Source organism: Bombus bifarius, unplaced genomic scaffold (assembly GCF_011952205.1).
Source record: "Bombus bifarius isolate JDL3187 unplaced genomic scaffold, Bbif_JDL3187 scf7180000007977, whole genome shotgun sequence".
NCBI classification, from domain to species: domain Eukaryota; kingdom Metazoa; phylum Arthropoda; class Insecta; order Hymenoptera; family Apidae; genus Bombus; species Bombus bifarius.
Window position 1 is genome coordinate 973,223 of NW_022884362.1, and position 16,295 is coordinate 989,517.

The 16,295-nt window shown below is 29.4% G+C and overlaps 3 protein-coding genes across 16 annotated transcripts; 1 reads left to right on the forward strand and 2 right to left on the reverse strand.

Moving 5' to 3' along the window:
- Positions 1-322: 322 nt before the first annotated feature.
- On the reverse strand, positions 323-8,680 carry LOC117204110 (BRCA2-interacting transcriptional repressor EMSY). Of its 11 annotated transcripts, XR_004487017.1 has the most exons (15): positions 8,268-8,679; positions 7,291-7,465; positions 6,853-7,031; positions 6,578-6,687; positions 6,374-6,499; positions 6,108-6,273; positions 5,781-6,026; positions 5,561-5,701; positions 5,343-5,482; positions 4,147-4,278; positions 3,888-4,061; positions 2,693-2,925; positions 2,167-2,285; positions 1,081-1,110; positions 944-1,006 (listed from the first exon to the last, which is right to left on the reverse strand). XR_004487017.1 is itself a non-coding variant. In XM_033441167.1 (13 exons), exons 1-13 carry the CDS (start codon positions 8,329-8,331, stop codon positions 913-915), a joined length of 1,839 nt encoding a protein of 612 aa, XP_033297058.1. In that variant the 5' UTR covers positions 8,332-8,680; the 3' UTR covers positions 323-912. The 11 variants fall into 11 exon arrangements, 9 of the variants coding, with proteins under 9 accessions (XP_033297058.1, XP_033297053.1, XP_033297054.1 ...); XR_004487016.1 differs by having other exon boundaries at positions 944-1,110; XM_033441167.1 differs by lacking the exons at positions 1,081-1,110; positions 2,167-2,285 and having other exon boundaries at positions 323-1,006; positions 2,693-2,784; positions 8,268-8,680.
- Positions 8,681-10,588: 1,908 nt separating this feature from the next.
- LOC117204116 (mediator of RNA polymerase II transcription subunit 4) lies at positions 10,589-11,733 on the forward strand. Its single transcript, XM_033441182.1, has 4 exons — positions 10,589-10,730; positions 10,825-11,231; positions 11,301-11,420; positions 11,519-11,733. The coding sequence occupies exons 1-4, from the start codon at positions 10,660-10,662 to the stop codon at positions 11,686-11,688; spliced, it is 768 nt and encodes a 255-aa protein (XP_033297073.1). The 5' UTR covers positions 10,589-10,659; the 3' UTR covers positions 11,689-11,733.
- Positions 11,734-11,895: 162 nt separating this feature from the next.
- LOC117204114 (SAC3 domain-containing protein 1) lies at positions 11,896-14,499 on the reverse strand. Of its 4 annotated transcripts, none has more exons than XM_033441177.1 (7): positions 14,357-14,499; positions 13,157-13,348; positions 12,911-13,072; positions 12,577-12,825; positions 12,325-12,465; positions 12,068-12,257; positions 11,896-11,992 (listed from the first exon to the last, which is right to left on the reverse strand). In XM_033441177.1, the coding sequence occupies exons 2-7, from the start codon at positions 13,222-13,224 to the stop codon at positions 11,918-11,920; spliced, it is 885 nt and encodes a 294-aa protein (XP_033297068.1). In that variant the 5' UTR covers positions 13,225-13,348; positions 14,357-14,499; the 3' UTR covers positions 11,896-11,917. The 4 variants fall into 4 exon arrangements, with proteins under 4 accessions (XP_033297068.1, XP_033297069.1, XP_033297067.1 ...); XM_033441178.1 differs by having other exon boundaries at positions 14,350-14,490; XM_033441176.1 differs by lacking the exon at positions 14,357-14,499 and adding an exon at positions 13,801-14,081 and having other exon boundaries at positions 13,157-13,345.
- Positions 14,500-16,295: the final 1,796 nt, after the last annotated feature.

Genomic DNA, 16,295 nt, shown 5'->3' on the forward strand with positions numbered 1-16,295 from the left:
TATCTTTTCCATTCATGTAACTTTGATTACCAGTTATAAAGAACTTATGTAAGATAAAGATAAGTATTTTGTATAAATCTGAATACATACTTCTCAGATATTTTAATAGAAGAAAAAAATGCGTAATTGTAAAATTGAAGTATATGTACTCAAAAATTAATTGAAAAAAAAAAGAAAAAATTATATAAGAAATATTAAAATAGTGATACAAGCATACATGTAACAGACAATAAAATGAGAGACGAATATTGTATGGTTTTTTAATTAATAGTTTAATTTTTATGAAATAACAAATCACGGATAATAAAGGCATGAAAAGCTGATTCTCTATATAAATTTTTATTACACGCTTCAACCATTCCATCAAAAAGCCAGTTGATAATAAATTAGAAATACTATCGAAATATTAAAATTTCCCAATTAAAAACAGATTATTAACTGAATTAAAACTTATAAAAGTGTATTCTTTATTTTTTTGCACAGATTTAATACTTTCAATACCAATATTAGTCTTGGAATAGCCGAGTTCTAAAGTTACATATATGTATATATACAACAACATTAAATGAACATTTTGATTTTTTGAAAGACAAGATACAGTTCTGTGCCTTGTCTGTACTTATCTGTATATAAATTGTTCATCATTTAGAACTGTATCATCATATTTCCTTTTTTGAATTAAATGAAAGCTTTTCTTATTTTCAACAAAGTCTATATACATGTTTATCAATATTTTAAATTTCTATTTCTATGTATTAGGTTAACTTAGAGTCCTAAAATCAGAATCAATAGAACCGTTTTGGAGTTCATAAGAAACAACTATGATTTATATGTATATATATGTATATAAAGTTTGATTATCATTCTATGTACTTGGCTCTTGAAAGATTCTGTTTATATCTTACATATACATTATTTTAATGATACAAAGCGTGAGCAAGTGTCAGAATTATAAATTTCTCTATTTAACATATATATATATAATTGCGATGCGTATTCGATTTGGCTGCAACAATAAAAAATATGCAATATCAGTTTCCATGGTCACACAGATTTTACGTTAAATAAGATACTACTAACAACTTCTAAGAATCCGAATACCTTGGGCAGCTTCGGTAAGAAATTACATTAATAATTGTAAAATTAGGCTTTACGTAAATAGTACCTTAAAATGCGAGTCAGGTGCAATACTAAGTACGAATGGAATTTTCTATAGATAGATTTTTCTCTTTCAAAATATACAATTTATGTCATGTTAAATGATGTTAAAGGACTTGTTTCTGAAATCATATTGTTTTCCATTTTCGTAATTTTTAATATGGAATGGTATAACATGATCTAATGAATGTATTTTTTTATTTATACAGAACTTAAGTTTAACAGTACGGATATGAAAACTTGCATTGTTTGATATATTTAATATAATTTGTTATTTTGTGTACAAAATTTGTTACGACACAAAAAGTATTATTTTTAGATCCAATAAAGTACGATTATCATTAGTAGGTTTCTTTCCTATTAAATGTTTAATTGCCAGTGACTTACAAATTTGGCACATACCAAATGTAAATTAATTATACTGTATTATAGGTATCTGAAGAATTGTACTGTTCTTCATGTTTCATACAAACATTAATTGTATAAATTAACTCTCCGACAAAAGGCTTATTTCTTTAAAAAGATTAAAATTTCGTTAAATGTTAAATGCACAGGAATATATATATATATATATATATATATATACACACACACACACAGGCATATATATTTATATATATATATATATATATTCCTCTTTTTCATATTTATTTAGTACTCTTTCTTGTTAAAATTTTTTTACTTTAATAATGCACATTAGAAACATTTTTTTTAAATTATATAATTTTATATCAAGTATTAAATATTTTTAAAATAGTTGCAATTCTACTTATCATGTTTTATCATCATGTTTATTTAAAGACAATGTGCATTAAATAAGTATGGAAAATTATGAAATACTATTCATGAGATCAGATACAAAAACTTGGGATTTAGAAAATGATTTAAGCAATGTAATAAATCATTTAAATCATAAAAAAAATATACAAACGACACTTCGTAATCTTGTACAAAAGTAAAATTAATACTAAAACACGAAAGCCATCAAATAGGATTTCATCAATTTACCTTATGTATTTATATTGTAGTTTGAATTTGAAAATATTTGTTTACTTTTTGAATGTTCGGAGGATCCATATATAATTCGTTAAATAAAAATTTGCATTTGCATATATATCTTTACTTTCCTTAAATAGAAAAATATGAATTAATCGTAGCAGAAACGATAAAAAATATGGAATACGCTTCATAAAATAGGTTTAAAAAATTAAAAGTTTTATAGTACAAAATAAAATAATTTTCTTCTTTTCTTTTTTAAATCACCAATAGCAAAATATTTTAATTTGTTATGCATGCGCTTAATTTTATTCATTTATGTCATGAAAAGTTTGTAAATAGTGTTTAATTCGACTCAAGAAGCGTATATTTTTGGGTATATTTCAATCTGCAAAATATTTTGCACATAAAACATATTATTAATTTACAATGAACAATTTACAAAAATTTTTAAAGTAATTATAAAGTTAGTTGTCGGTATTACATGCGCTTTTTAACACAACAATTTCGTAGTACATTTCGATAGTTTCAGACTGACCTGTGTTTCTCATCTTTAACAGTAGCAATTACAGCATCGGTTTTTAAAACTAGCTCTTTATCCTGTACATGTAAATCACTGTTACTTGGTTCCTTTGAAAGAAGAGCATTAGTATTTTGTATCACAGTCTTAGATTCAGAGGTAAGAACATGAGATGATTCAAGAAGATGAGAGAGTGCTTTATTTTTTTCCAAAACATCCTGCCGAAGATTGAACATAATAGTATTACCAGACTGAAAAAAATTTTTTTTAATGTATACTTTTATCATTTTGCAAAAGTATCATACTACTTATAGAAGGTATAGACATGTTGATGGTACAATTGGTTATGCATTCTGTGCAAGTATAAAATAAAATCTTTTATTCTAGATATTATTTTCTAAAAATTATTAAATATTACATGAGAGATCGATTTCTAACTACATTAATGATTTATTAAATTCTTCAAGAAAAAAATTATTATAAATGGTTTATTACCAGATGCAATTTGTAACTACTAAATAATAAATCTATGAACTCTGGTCAACAACTTTTTTGTCTCTTATTTTTGTGTTTGTTGTAAAATGTTAAATAATGTTTTAATGTCATAATTATAATTATGCATTATAATGATAATTATAATATGTAAAATCCAAGGAAAATGTTTCGTTAAGTATATGTAAACTTGATTATTGCTCAAAAATTGATATTTTTAAACATTTACTAAAACGAGAACTATACTATATACTATATTTTCAATTTATTTTTTTTATAGAAAATCATTCCATATTTGTTCATGTCAGCTTTATGGTGACATTCTATGCATCAATCATAGGATAGATGTATAATTAATAAATTGTCATTTGTTCCAGAAAACGTGTAAACATTAATGAAAATAAGTAAATATACAGTGGAACTTCGTTTATATGAACGAAATTTTAATAGTGCCTGGTTATCTGAACTTTAGCTGAGTTCCTATTGGCTGAAGTACATAAACAGTAGGGGCGCGCATTATGTGACACACTCTCATTCTTCGCAATCGATACAAGTTTGCAACATTATTATATATTTAAGAGCAATTGTTTCGAGTTCTTATTAATTAAACGAAAAACAACAATAGATAATGTCTTGCCCTTAGACAAATTCATGTAAACGAAGTTCTAGTGTACATATTATACTTATAGGTTTGTAAATAATAAAAATATGTAATTATTACCTTTACATTAGATGTTATAGATTCTGTATGAGATGAGTTTGTTGTGGATAGCATAGTTAGACCTTGATCTCCATTATTCAATGTAACATGGCGCTGAACCACATTAATAGGAGCATTGTGTTGACTCGTGACACACAAACTTTTTCCACCCATTATTACTTTCCCTAATACTTCCTATAATATATAAATTATATAGTGTGTTTACATTTAGAATAAAATGCACGATAATTATTACTCTACAGATAAACTATTACTATACCTTGCCTGCTTGAGAGAGAGTAACACCTTTGGTTTGACCCTTTTGTATAACAATCACGTTTGTTTTAGATCCTAATTTTGTATCAGGGTGGTGAGATATATTTACAGTTTTATTAGAATTTAGTGTAACACCCTAGAACATTACATATTTGTCATATATTTTTGTATCCAATTTTTAAATCTAATTTACATTATATCTTTATATTTAATTTTAATATCTTTATAATCCATTTCATTGTATAGGGTGTTTGAGAAGGATTTGTCATATATGTCATCACAACAGTGATATTCTATACTTACGAGTCGGCGAAGATCTGTAAAAAAGAATTGCCGCAAAATTGACCTTGATCAGAAAATTGATTTTGATCAAATTTTCAAACGAGTGTAATCATTTTTCTTTTTTTTTTTGCTCCTTTCGCTAACGAACGCGAGATTGAACGAACTGCTTTCCGATGTTTAGTAGTATGACGTAATGCTATTTTTTGATGATCTAATCATACGAAATCGCATCGATCTGGAATCTCTCGTGCACGTAGTGATCTTCCATTATTTTTCGCTGAATTACACTATATTTCGTCAATAGCACGCAATGTTTCTCTTATAATGCACCACATTTTCCTCTTCACTCTTAGATAATAAAAACAGACTGAAGCCTCACTGATTTTGAAATCGCAGAGCGTGCACTCGTATTTCGTACAAATATTGGGAAGAGAAAGAGAGAAAGAAAGAAAGGAAAGAAGACGCAAACTCATTGCTACAGGGGTATCTATGCGTGAAAGCAATCTGTTAAAGATAACAACTAGCTATTTATGTCGTGTATCCTCCAAATATAAAGAAAGAAAGAAAAAAAGAAAGAAAGAAAGGTATGAGATAAATAATAGTGTATCCGGGATATCTACTGGGGTACATACAATAATAATTGTTATATAAAATAATATATAGGCAGATTATAAATAAAGTGAGTTTGAAAATTAACGAAACTTTAGTATTTCCAATTTGTTCCTTTGGGACTTTTTATCATTACAATGAGTAGAATTAGCCTTGAATTTCTCGGTAAACATCAATTTTGTGGCAATTTTTCTGTATAGATCTCCATCGATCCAGAGGTGTAATAAGTGCAGAGAAGTAGTACAACGCTGTGGTGATCGCGAAAAATCATTTTCGAACACCCTGTAACACTTATCTTTAAAATCATACCACCTTGGCAGTGGTTTGATTGTTGAGCGTTGAAGATAATTTTTTACAAGTTAATGTTGTTATTTGCTTAGCTTGAGGTGGCCCTGGTCCATTAGATACTGTTGTAACAGGACAAACAGCCATCAGTCGATGTGAATTACCTAATGATGATCGTGAAAAAATGAATTAAATTATTGTAATTTCTGAATTCGACCATGATTAATTTTGATAATACTTGCTGGAGGTAATAGTTTTAGGTATTGGAGGTTTTATGTTAGAATGTATTACTGGCACAACGCACTTTGTGCTGCTTGTAACTGAATTTGAATTTTCTGAACTTGATGGTTTTTGTAAAGTGTGAGATACGGATACTTTTGAACCTGAAGTAGTATCAAAAATTAATCCAATTAGGCTCAATTAAACAATGTATTGTATATTCTCAGATAAATGTATCCATACTTAAACTATCTTGTGTAGATACATCTTGAACATCAGGCTGAAATTTATTTCCTGTTGTACATGACACATTACCGGACACCAGAATTGCAGATCCGATTTTTGTATTAAGCTTATTTTGCGTTGTAATTACTCTTCCTTTAGCTTTTGTAATATTTGTACCTACTGGGATTACTGTATTCACAAAATTACCAGGTGGAATTACTGAATGGTTACTGGCACTTTCTTGTACTACTGATTCCTTAGATTCTGAATTTGACATAATGAATTAAAAAAAAATTGTATATCACTTAACCATACCATCAATACACTATAATTAAGGACAATCACCTGTAATATTTTCTCCACAATTAATATTTAATGGTATTATAGTGACATTTTGATGCTGTAACGAATTTGTAGATATTCGTGACAAATGAATAGTATTTTCTAGCGATCCTTTATCAGCAGTACCATGATTAAAAGTTCCTATTGAACTTGAAGATACTACCAGAACCTACATTATATATATAATTATTAAATAGTTTAAAAAAGTTATTTTCAATTGTATTATTTTATTTTCTCTCTGTTTTTTTCTTTTTTCTTTTTTTAATTACCTTGTTTGGAGGTGCTGGTGAGAGAGGAGAAGAGGCTTTACGTTTCTCAGGTATAATACATCTTTCACTGCTATCAGAGGTATTGCTGTGATTATTAACTTCTTTATTCCTATCTGATTCAGTGACCTGTAATATATTATGTGTAATAATTAAAACAAAATTTGAATATTTTTACAATATAAATAATCATATAATTTAAATTACCTCAGTTAGAACATTTTCATCACTTAATTTATCTTCACTAGATGCAAACTCATGATTGCTAAACGAGTTTTCTTGTACTTTTACCTTCACAGGAGATTCATTTGTAATATCTATGGAAACAAATATAAAACAAGAAATGAAGTTTCTTTACATTTTGAAATGTTCAAAAATACTATTGGTTAAATCTGCTTAACTTACAGTTCTATAGCCATACATTATTTTACATAGACTAAAACCACACATTTACCAAAATAGATAATATTTTTCCTTAAAACCTTTTGCATCCTCTGCTATCTCATGAACATGAAGATTCCTTTTGTTTGCTGCTACTGTTGCAAGGGACAAGCTATTTGCTAAAGTTGTGAATGCAGATCGAGCCTTTAATCTTGGTAAAAGTGGAATAGCACGTCGTCCTTCAATAGTCCAATCAGTACCAGTATTTGGACCACTTAGCCTATATAATGACATCTTATGAAGATTCAATTGCAAAATGTTCAAACTCAACAAAATAAGTTAAATTTGAATAACAATCTTTAAAACAAAAATTGATAAGGAAACATACATTAAGAGAATTAATATGAAATTGCAAAGCAAAATCTATTTTGGGTCATTAATAGCATTCTAGAATAAAATTTTTTGGAATGATATATTATAATGAAATGTTATTTAGAGAGGAAAATCATATAATGTATCTTGTTTTAATAAATACTTACTGCTCAGCTATTGTTGCTAATTTTTCATCATTAACAGCTCTTCGTACTTCAGCACGATGTCGTTCATTAGAAATATGTAAAACTTTAGCAAGTTCTTGTAGCAATTTCTGTTTTTCACTAGTGAAAGGACCTTGAGCACGTAAGACAGACACCATATTTCCATAAGCTTCTAACTCTACATTACAAAGAAATCAACTTCAATGTATAAACATAATATATGAAGCTTAAAATAATTATATATACTTAATCAAATAATAGTATAAATATATATACACTTATACAATTATATTTTCTAATAATATAATTTTAAATAATTTGATAATTTTTTTATTCTAATTATTAAGTAATCATTTAAAATACAAGAAATATATATTTAACAGTATCTGAATTGTTTTACCCATAATATTTAGTCATAATAAAAATTTGTACAAATTTACATTACATTAGAGATACTTGCAACCAATATTTATGTTACTGATAATTATCACACAACTTTATCTAGGAAGATTTACTTAATTATTGATTTTTTTTAGTTTACAACTTATACACGCTTAAATATACATAAAGATTTCTTTCTCTGACTTAACAGAGTACAATGAGTATGAATATAATACAATGCAATACATTATTGGTTTTACAAAACAAATTATCTTATACATACAATATATACAAAAAAATTACAAACGTACTACAAAAAATAAGAAAACAATTTATGGGAATAGAGTTATATTTAATAAAATGTAAATACATTTTCAGAGAGTAGTAATAAATTTGAATACATTCATAAATAATAATGATAATCGCATATAGATCATTGGATTTCTATTTAATATGTTTCAAACATACAAGTTACGTGTGTTCTGATATTCAGTGCTTATTTTAAAATTAAAATATGTGTTTAACGCATACAATGATAATGTTACTGTAAAAAGCTAAATATTACCGAGGCAAGAAAATTATACGAAACATAACCTTACCCAAACATCGTAAACATTTTCTGCATTCATCGCGGGTCATGGTTTCGTGTCTCATCGGCCACATGATTGCATGATTCAATCATTATAATATACACCGTAAACTGTGATAACTATTCATACACTTTTCCCACATTTTCGACGTTTCGTTGACAGTATGGTAAGTTGTAGATGAAGTTGCCGTATAATTACTTTTATTGTAACTAGTTTTTGTTGTGGTGTTGGTATCACTGCAGTAGTATTGATAGTACGTTAGTTAACTTGAATTCAGAGTACCTAACCTATATAATCTCTTAAAACTGCAGAATCAAGAAAAGATAGACATAAAAAATAATGCAAAGACTTAAGCTCCATAATTCGAATGTGCATTTTAAAGAAAGAAGATTCAAATAATTTCATTTTATATTTTTAATTTATTTCAATATACTACAATAATGTATCCTTTTAAAATTTTTATTTTCATGCATACATATCTCAGATATTTTCTTTGATAAATGTATGTGTATATGTAGGCACAGTAGTTAAAAAAAGTCTGCGTACAACTCTCTGTACCGCAACTCTAAGACAGATGTAAAAAATGTTTAAAAAGTAAAAAAATGGCGTTGTACTTGTAAAGAAATATAGAGTACATAATTAATCCTGTGCCTATCTTAGATTACAACACGTAAATTATTATATAGAAAGTTACAACTTAATATGATATCATGACAGAAATTCGTATCAAAAAAATCTGTGCACAAAGGTTCTTTTACATGATAATGTACGCTTAACGCTCTAACAACGATTAAATTATTAATGCTTTATTGAATAACTTCTGTCTTCTCAACATCCGGCAAACGGTTACCATAGAATTTATTAGTTTTTTAGCATTTTCTATTGATATTTTATTGCACTATTCTTACAATATTCTTTGAATGTTGTATACATATTATGTTTGCTTATGCCTTTATTAGTACTTTCTCGTACAAGTACCGAGTACAATCTCACATTTTACGTTTGCAGTTCGCAGAACAAAGGACAACGAATAAAAAAGAATAATAAAGTAGAAGTCGCGAAAGGTCTTTGTTCATCACGCAAAAATTTCCTACTTTTATCAACAAGATAATTAAAAAATCTATCACATTTAGATTTTTCCGGTTTTTTCTTTTTTCAATGCTCTCGGCAAGATATTCAATGGCACGCGTCTCTAAAGAGCATATTGACGTAGACAATGCTGCTAATTTATTGTCAATTTCTAATTGTATATTTTCACTTTCCGCGCTAATGTTCCCTTTTTCTATTTTGTTTAATGGAATATCGTCTGATGTGGAGGTTGTAAATTGGAACAATATATCCTCTTTTAATAAAGTTGCATCAGAATCAAGTTGACAATTACTGTTATAAGGATTAGTATTCAAATTCAATATCATATTCTTCCTGATGACAAGGCGCACTACTTTTACAAAAGGATTGGCATCGTAAGCGCCATTGTTTATTCTAAGAATTAAAAATAATTTTTTTAAAACATCTGTGTTTAAGCAGGAAGTCATAAAAGATATTACATCTTCCCTTTTTAAATCATGCCAAGGCTATGCGGTGACATTTACTGATTGTCGCAATGCTAAGAAACAAGGCGGAGATTTTGATCCAGAAGGTGTCATTACAAACCAATTAGTTATATTCTCTAATTGTTGTAACAAATCAATTTTGACAGAAGAATATGAATTAAAAATGACACGCTTGTTTAGATTAGGATCATGAGCAGGTCTACTATTTAAATTATTATTAGTTGGTAGTTCCTCTGACTGTCGCTAGAGACATCATTGTCAGAAAGGCATGTACGTGTGTGCATTAATGATGTTAATAATACAGAACCTTAAAGTGGCTGCATTTGTAGTAGACTTCAGAGCTACTCTATACCAACTTCAAGCCAAAGAAGCACACCGCACCAACTTTAAGTTAAGAAAGCTCTCTATTTTATCAATCATATATTCATATATTCATATTCATATATTCATATTCATATTCATATTCATATTTCACCATATATTCATATTTTGCTATTTGTTATTTTATCACACCTCCATATCTTTTCTAATTTGATGCAATGTAATGGATACCAGAGAACTAACAGGAAATAATCACTAATCATCAGAGCGTCGAAACGCCTTATATATTATACCGCGGTGTGGAGCTGTGATTAGGCGATCGTAGCGTCGCTCCTACTAAGTATTGTAATTTGTGTTTTAACACAAAAAGGAAAGAAGAATGTAAAGTTAATATGGTGTTAAACTAGTGAGATTAATAATTCAAAGTTTAGAAAGATGTTTATGGTATAAGGATCACTTTTCGAGTAGACAATTTTGTAGGCATCTTTCGAATCGAATGATTTCGATCATTGACAGTGTAGAACGTCATGACATCGACCAGTAAAAGTACGAAAGAGGTTCTATTGTCTATCGTCGATGACATCGAGTTGATAGCGAAGTACGATTTAAATTTGCTACAAATATTTAAAATAAACATGTTTCAATAAATTGTGTTTAATTTTGTCCTTTTATTGCCGTTTTTATTATCCTAGAGAAATGATAGAAAATACGATAGTTCAAAAACCATTGAAACTGTCAAACGAAGAACACTCTCAACTAACAGAATTGTTAATTGCTAAGGACAACGAATTGAAAGCAATTCTAAAACGAGCGGCCGAGCAAGCAAAAATTAACCTGAAAATGGAAGCTTTAAAAGCCGAAGTTGAGAGACAAGACCAAGATATTCAACAATTGCAGCGACAATTAAAAGAGGCAGAACAAATTTTAGCCACTGCAATTTATCAAGCTAAACAAAAATTACAATCCATTGCCCGCGCTAATAAGAGACCTGTACCATCTGAAGAATTAATTAAATATGCACATAGAATAAGTGCGTCAAATGCTATATGTGCTCCACTTACCTGGCAACAAGGGGACCCTAGAAGACCTTATCCTACTGGTATATTATTTATTTGTTGCATTCCTATCATTTCTTTGTAAGTCATGAAAATTATATGTATTGTTACAGATATTGAAATGAGATTAGGTTATCTTGGAAGGTTAAGTGATCTTCCTTTAAATGGTCAGATGCCAGGTACTCATCCTGGAATATCATCAGATTTGCATAGACCTGGACATCCAGTAGGTGGTACGTTTGTAGGAATTTACTTTGTGTATATGTTTGCATATACATATACTGGTACACTTAAACTCATTTCGTTCCGAATGGAATAATGATTATTTCAGAACCACCTGTATCGCAAGCTAATCAATTTGCATGGCATTCGTCGGGTGAAATTCACATGTCTGTGAGTGGACAAGGAAGCGTTGCCATGAATACTCATAAGCAGGAAACAGAAGATGTTGAAGTTATGTCCACAGACTCTTCAAGTAGCTCATCTAGTGATTCTCAGTGAATATTGATTTTTTGTAGAGTTTGAGTAAACTGTTTTATGGATTCAGTATGATTTTAAGCAAATTGTATGCATATGAACGTCCAAACAACTATTTTACAACGAGATACTAGATTTATTAGGGATTAATAGAGATTCTTCACTATTAGTTTGATACATTTATTAATCCCTGATAAAATGAAGCGACGAGGATGTAACAATATAAATTATCATTATACCTTTTATACATTTATTACATAGATTCAAGTAAAACACTTGGTAAAACACTGTGTAAGGATTGATCTGTGTAATACATCTCTGGATGTGTCTGAAATAGCAAATGATAATGGCTTTTTCCATTCTTACTAGAGATTATAATACCTCATCAATTTCTTCTGCTTACCAGTTGGACTTCATCTTTGAAATTCGCTTTTTGAAATAAAATATTTTGATTGACGAATATAAGACCCAACAGCTCACAATCTGCTCGAATTTTATCTATATCTTTATATAGTAAAAGTTGTTGCAATTTAAGTCCTGGAAACGTGAAAACTTTATTGTTGTATCCTGAGCTCATGATTTTCAATGCCATCCTGTAACATTTTACAATCGCACGTTAATGGAAATTTTGCCTGTCGAAATTTGGACGTATATGCATACCTTCTTAATTTTTGTATGCCCGTCATGGCTGCGCAAATAAGTAACGGAGGAAGTTGTGGAATTAAAGAACAGACGCGCACATAATTTTTTAAATACCAAGCGAATGATATTTTTATGGATAATTGTACATTTGGAGATTTTCTACAAAAAATGATAAATAGCGACGAGAATCATTGTTCAGACATGAAATATGTATTTGTATTTGAACATATGAATTGTGAACATATATCATTTATTCTGTTTTGTTCGTACCGTAAATCGGGAGGAAGTTGTAATCCTCTCATCAAAGCTTCCGTGTTACCCATGTGTAAAAGAATGTATAATGCTTCCATTTGTGGACGATCATCGTTTAACATTAATTTTTTCATATCGCTATTAAGTTCCAGAGAATTTTTTTTATCTTCAAACTCGTCGTATAAGTTTAACAAACGCATTATACATTCGGCGAGGTGTTGCTCATTGATTTTTGCATTAAATTCGGAAATACTTCGCTCGCATAATCTGCAATTGTTCCTCCGCATCCATTCTACTACTGTTAACACTGTACAATCTCCACATTTACATTAAAAAATACGATATATCGTACCTCTGCTCAGAATAAACCAAAAATCGAACTATGGATTCCAACAACCGAATGTTCGTTGGGGCATCTATCCTTTGAATTGCAGCATCTTGCCTGATGGATCTGATACGATCAAAGATAAAATCATATACTACTACCCAATCAACATCGTTTCGCGTAGCTATCCTGAAATGAATTTACATACGTATGTATATGTACATTGATGTCCATAAATTTATTTAACTTGCTTTCACTCGTATGAGTAAATACTTGGTAAACAAATATCGAATCGTTGATAATAAGACTGGTGCTGGACGTAATTGTTTCATATCTGTCATATCTAATCCTGCTGCTGGACGGCTAAAGCATTTTATCGTTTTTGCTGGATCTGCCTTCGGCAATTTTGCTCCCTTCGTAGTTTCATTGATCTCAAACTTGTGTAGTAAACCCTCCTTTTCTCTACTATAAGTATGTTGTGTTACGAATTATTAAAGATTTATTCTTAGCATAATTTAAATTTGTATTCACATTTGTATACGATGAAAATAAAATAATTGTGTACGATTCTTTATAATTAATTAAGTCTTTTCTTTCAAGCATTCAAAATGAAATGAAATGAAATGAAATGAAATGAAATGATAACCTTTATTTGTGATAAAATGAAAAATTATGTAGTATCATAAATTGTTCATTCAAATATAATTTACATCTATTTAATGCAAAAATTTTTATCAACAATAGAAAAGTAAACGGATGTAAGAGAGATAGTCACCGTTAAACTACCACAAAAAGATATTGATGTATAAATTATAAACAACAATTTACAAGAAAATTTTCGTCAAGATTTGTTTTGATTTCGCAATCGTGTATGATCGAATACATGATAGAATATAATTGGCACACGTATAACTTACATCCAACGTTCTTTGTCTGGACACATTAACAAACACGTTCCTTGTATAAATTCGGTCATTTTAAAGAAAATCCCTTAGAAATGAATGCTTATCGTGACTATCGCGTTTCGCATATGTATGCATGTACCTAAAAAGGTTATGTCAGTTATCCCTTGATCAATTCCGCTAAAACATTTACAGCGTTTTCTGACGAGCGGCACGTAATACAACGCGATTAATTGTAGCGTATGAGAATCGTAAAATTCGTAAAAACGAGTTGCGTTACCGTAGACGTTGGTTGACGTACTCTATAAATAAGATCCTACATGGTATACACATATATTTATGTATGCATCGGTTATCAAATAGTTATATATGTAATACAATTTTTCTTATAGTACAAATTACGAGTGGAATTGAAATAATCGCATGATGGTTGTTCTTTTATAGATTTATTTCCTTATTCTGAAATAAGAAAGTCTCGTATACATATGCGCATCTTAAATGATGGAATTTAAAATGAGAACGTATTAAGAATGATCGAGGAAAACGTCCTTGTGGATTACGCACGATACACCTGCTATTGCGTAGTCACTTTATCGACATCACCGTTATTACACGAAGGTCAACGTTCTTGCGTAAACTTTCTCTTCTCTTTTTTCTTCTTCTTTGTCTTCATTGTAAATATTAATAAAACTAAAACAAAGTTAATTATACTATATTTCTCTACCTTAAAACAATGATAATAATCCAGAATCTATAGTCTAGATTGACTAAACTGATCTATGCCGGTGATGATCAACGACGACATTACGCGGTAAATGCATGTATTCGATATCATCGAATTTTCTTGAAATTTTCGCGTGGAACGATAAAAGGAAACGACCACGTCAAAATCGCGTTTGATCCTCAACATAATTTTGTAGTCACTTGGTCTCATTTTCTGGTTGAGGCAACAAATTCCTTTCCGATGCTTTCCTTTACGATGCTTCCAACGAAATCATTATATACATATGTATATACTTTATTCATTACATGTTTGTAATGTTCGACCTTCTTTCGAGCTCATTTTTCGAGAAATGTAATAATTGCGTAATAAAAATGCTCAAATGTTTTACATTTTGATTATGAGTACCTGATATTGTCGTCGCGTTTCAATTTCAATTCCTGCTTTTGTCCAAACAAAAACGTTTAAACGTTCGTAGGAAAAATCATCTTGCGTCGATCTAATCATAGAAATATCCATTAATATTTCCTTTATACGATTATTAATGTTGCCGTTCCATAAGCATATCGATTGTATCTTTAGCTGTATTATATATCTATTTATATGTATCCATACTTGGAATTGGACATTACGTGAGAAATTTTTCATAAAAATTATAACTGTCATTGTCATTTAAGTCGATCGTCATCGTCGCCGTTACTAAATCATTGTTATTTCTATTTATATGCGATAAAGGTTGAGAAGGGATAAACGATTTTATACATTTATGCATATGTATATGTATGTCACGTGTAATTTTGATGGGAAAACCGTGACGCATGTCCGCGTTCGATCGCCAGATTCTTCGAAAAAATTCATACTCAACTCTAAAGTTTCGCTATGTAGGTATGTTAAAAACGAATGATGATTAAATCGTTCAACGATTGATACTTCAGGTTATACGTTGCAGTCTTTCATGTAAAAAGACACTCGTTATCTTAAATTGTTGTGCGATATGTGCAGTGTGATATGAGCAATTATGTATGTATAGGTATAGAAAGTGATCCTTATTTTGACTGTAAAATGAAATCTTTTATCGTGTTGTCTTATGTATCAAGGGCGATTTTATGATAAGCGCGAATCATTTTCTATCTAAAAATTTGTCAAATTTTTAAATTTCGTTTTTTTTTCATTCATATTTATTGAGAAACTCGCAGATTTAAAAAAAAATCACTTTGAAACGCATTCGCTTCACAGAGAATCTTTGTCGTTTAGTTTTCTCATAAAAATTCAAATAACAATTCCGTTACTAATTACATATATATATTACTAGTTGTAACATACAAGTAACTAACTACTACAAGTAACATACTAAGTAATAAACAAGTAAGCGAATTCTTCAAAGTGTTTATTCTCTACTTCATTTGCATATATAGAAAAATGCAGTTTAGTACGTATACAGTTCTTTCCGGGGCAATCTGGCTTTATTTCATCTGATGAACAAGATCATTTTTGGAGTGTCAGATAAATGGGCTTCGTTATCATTTTAATACGATAAAACAATACAGTTACGTAATCTGATTATAATATCACAGCAAATATCATTAAGAATTATCTGTTTCATGAATATTCTGTTCATCCATTCGTACTTAAACTTGATTTACAGCAGCATTGTATAGCACTGTAGGTACATCAAGAAGGGAAGTTTACTCGATAATGTATCATCGATACGCCAGAATATTTCTTTCAAGAATATCGATGGAAATTCCCACGATGTTTCCTCACAGGGGAAGAACAATTACAAGAGGAA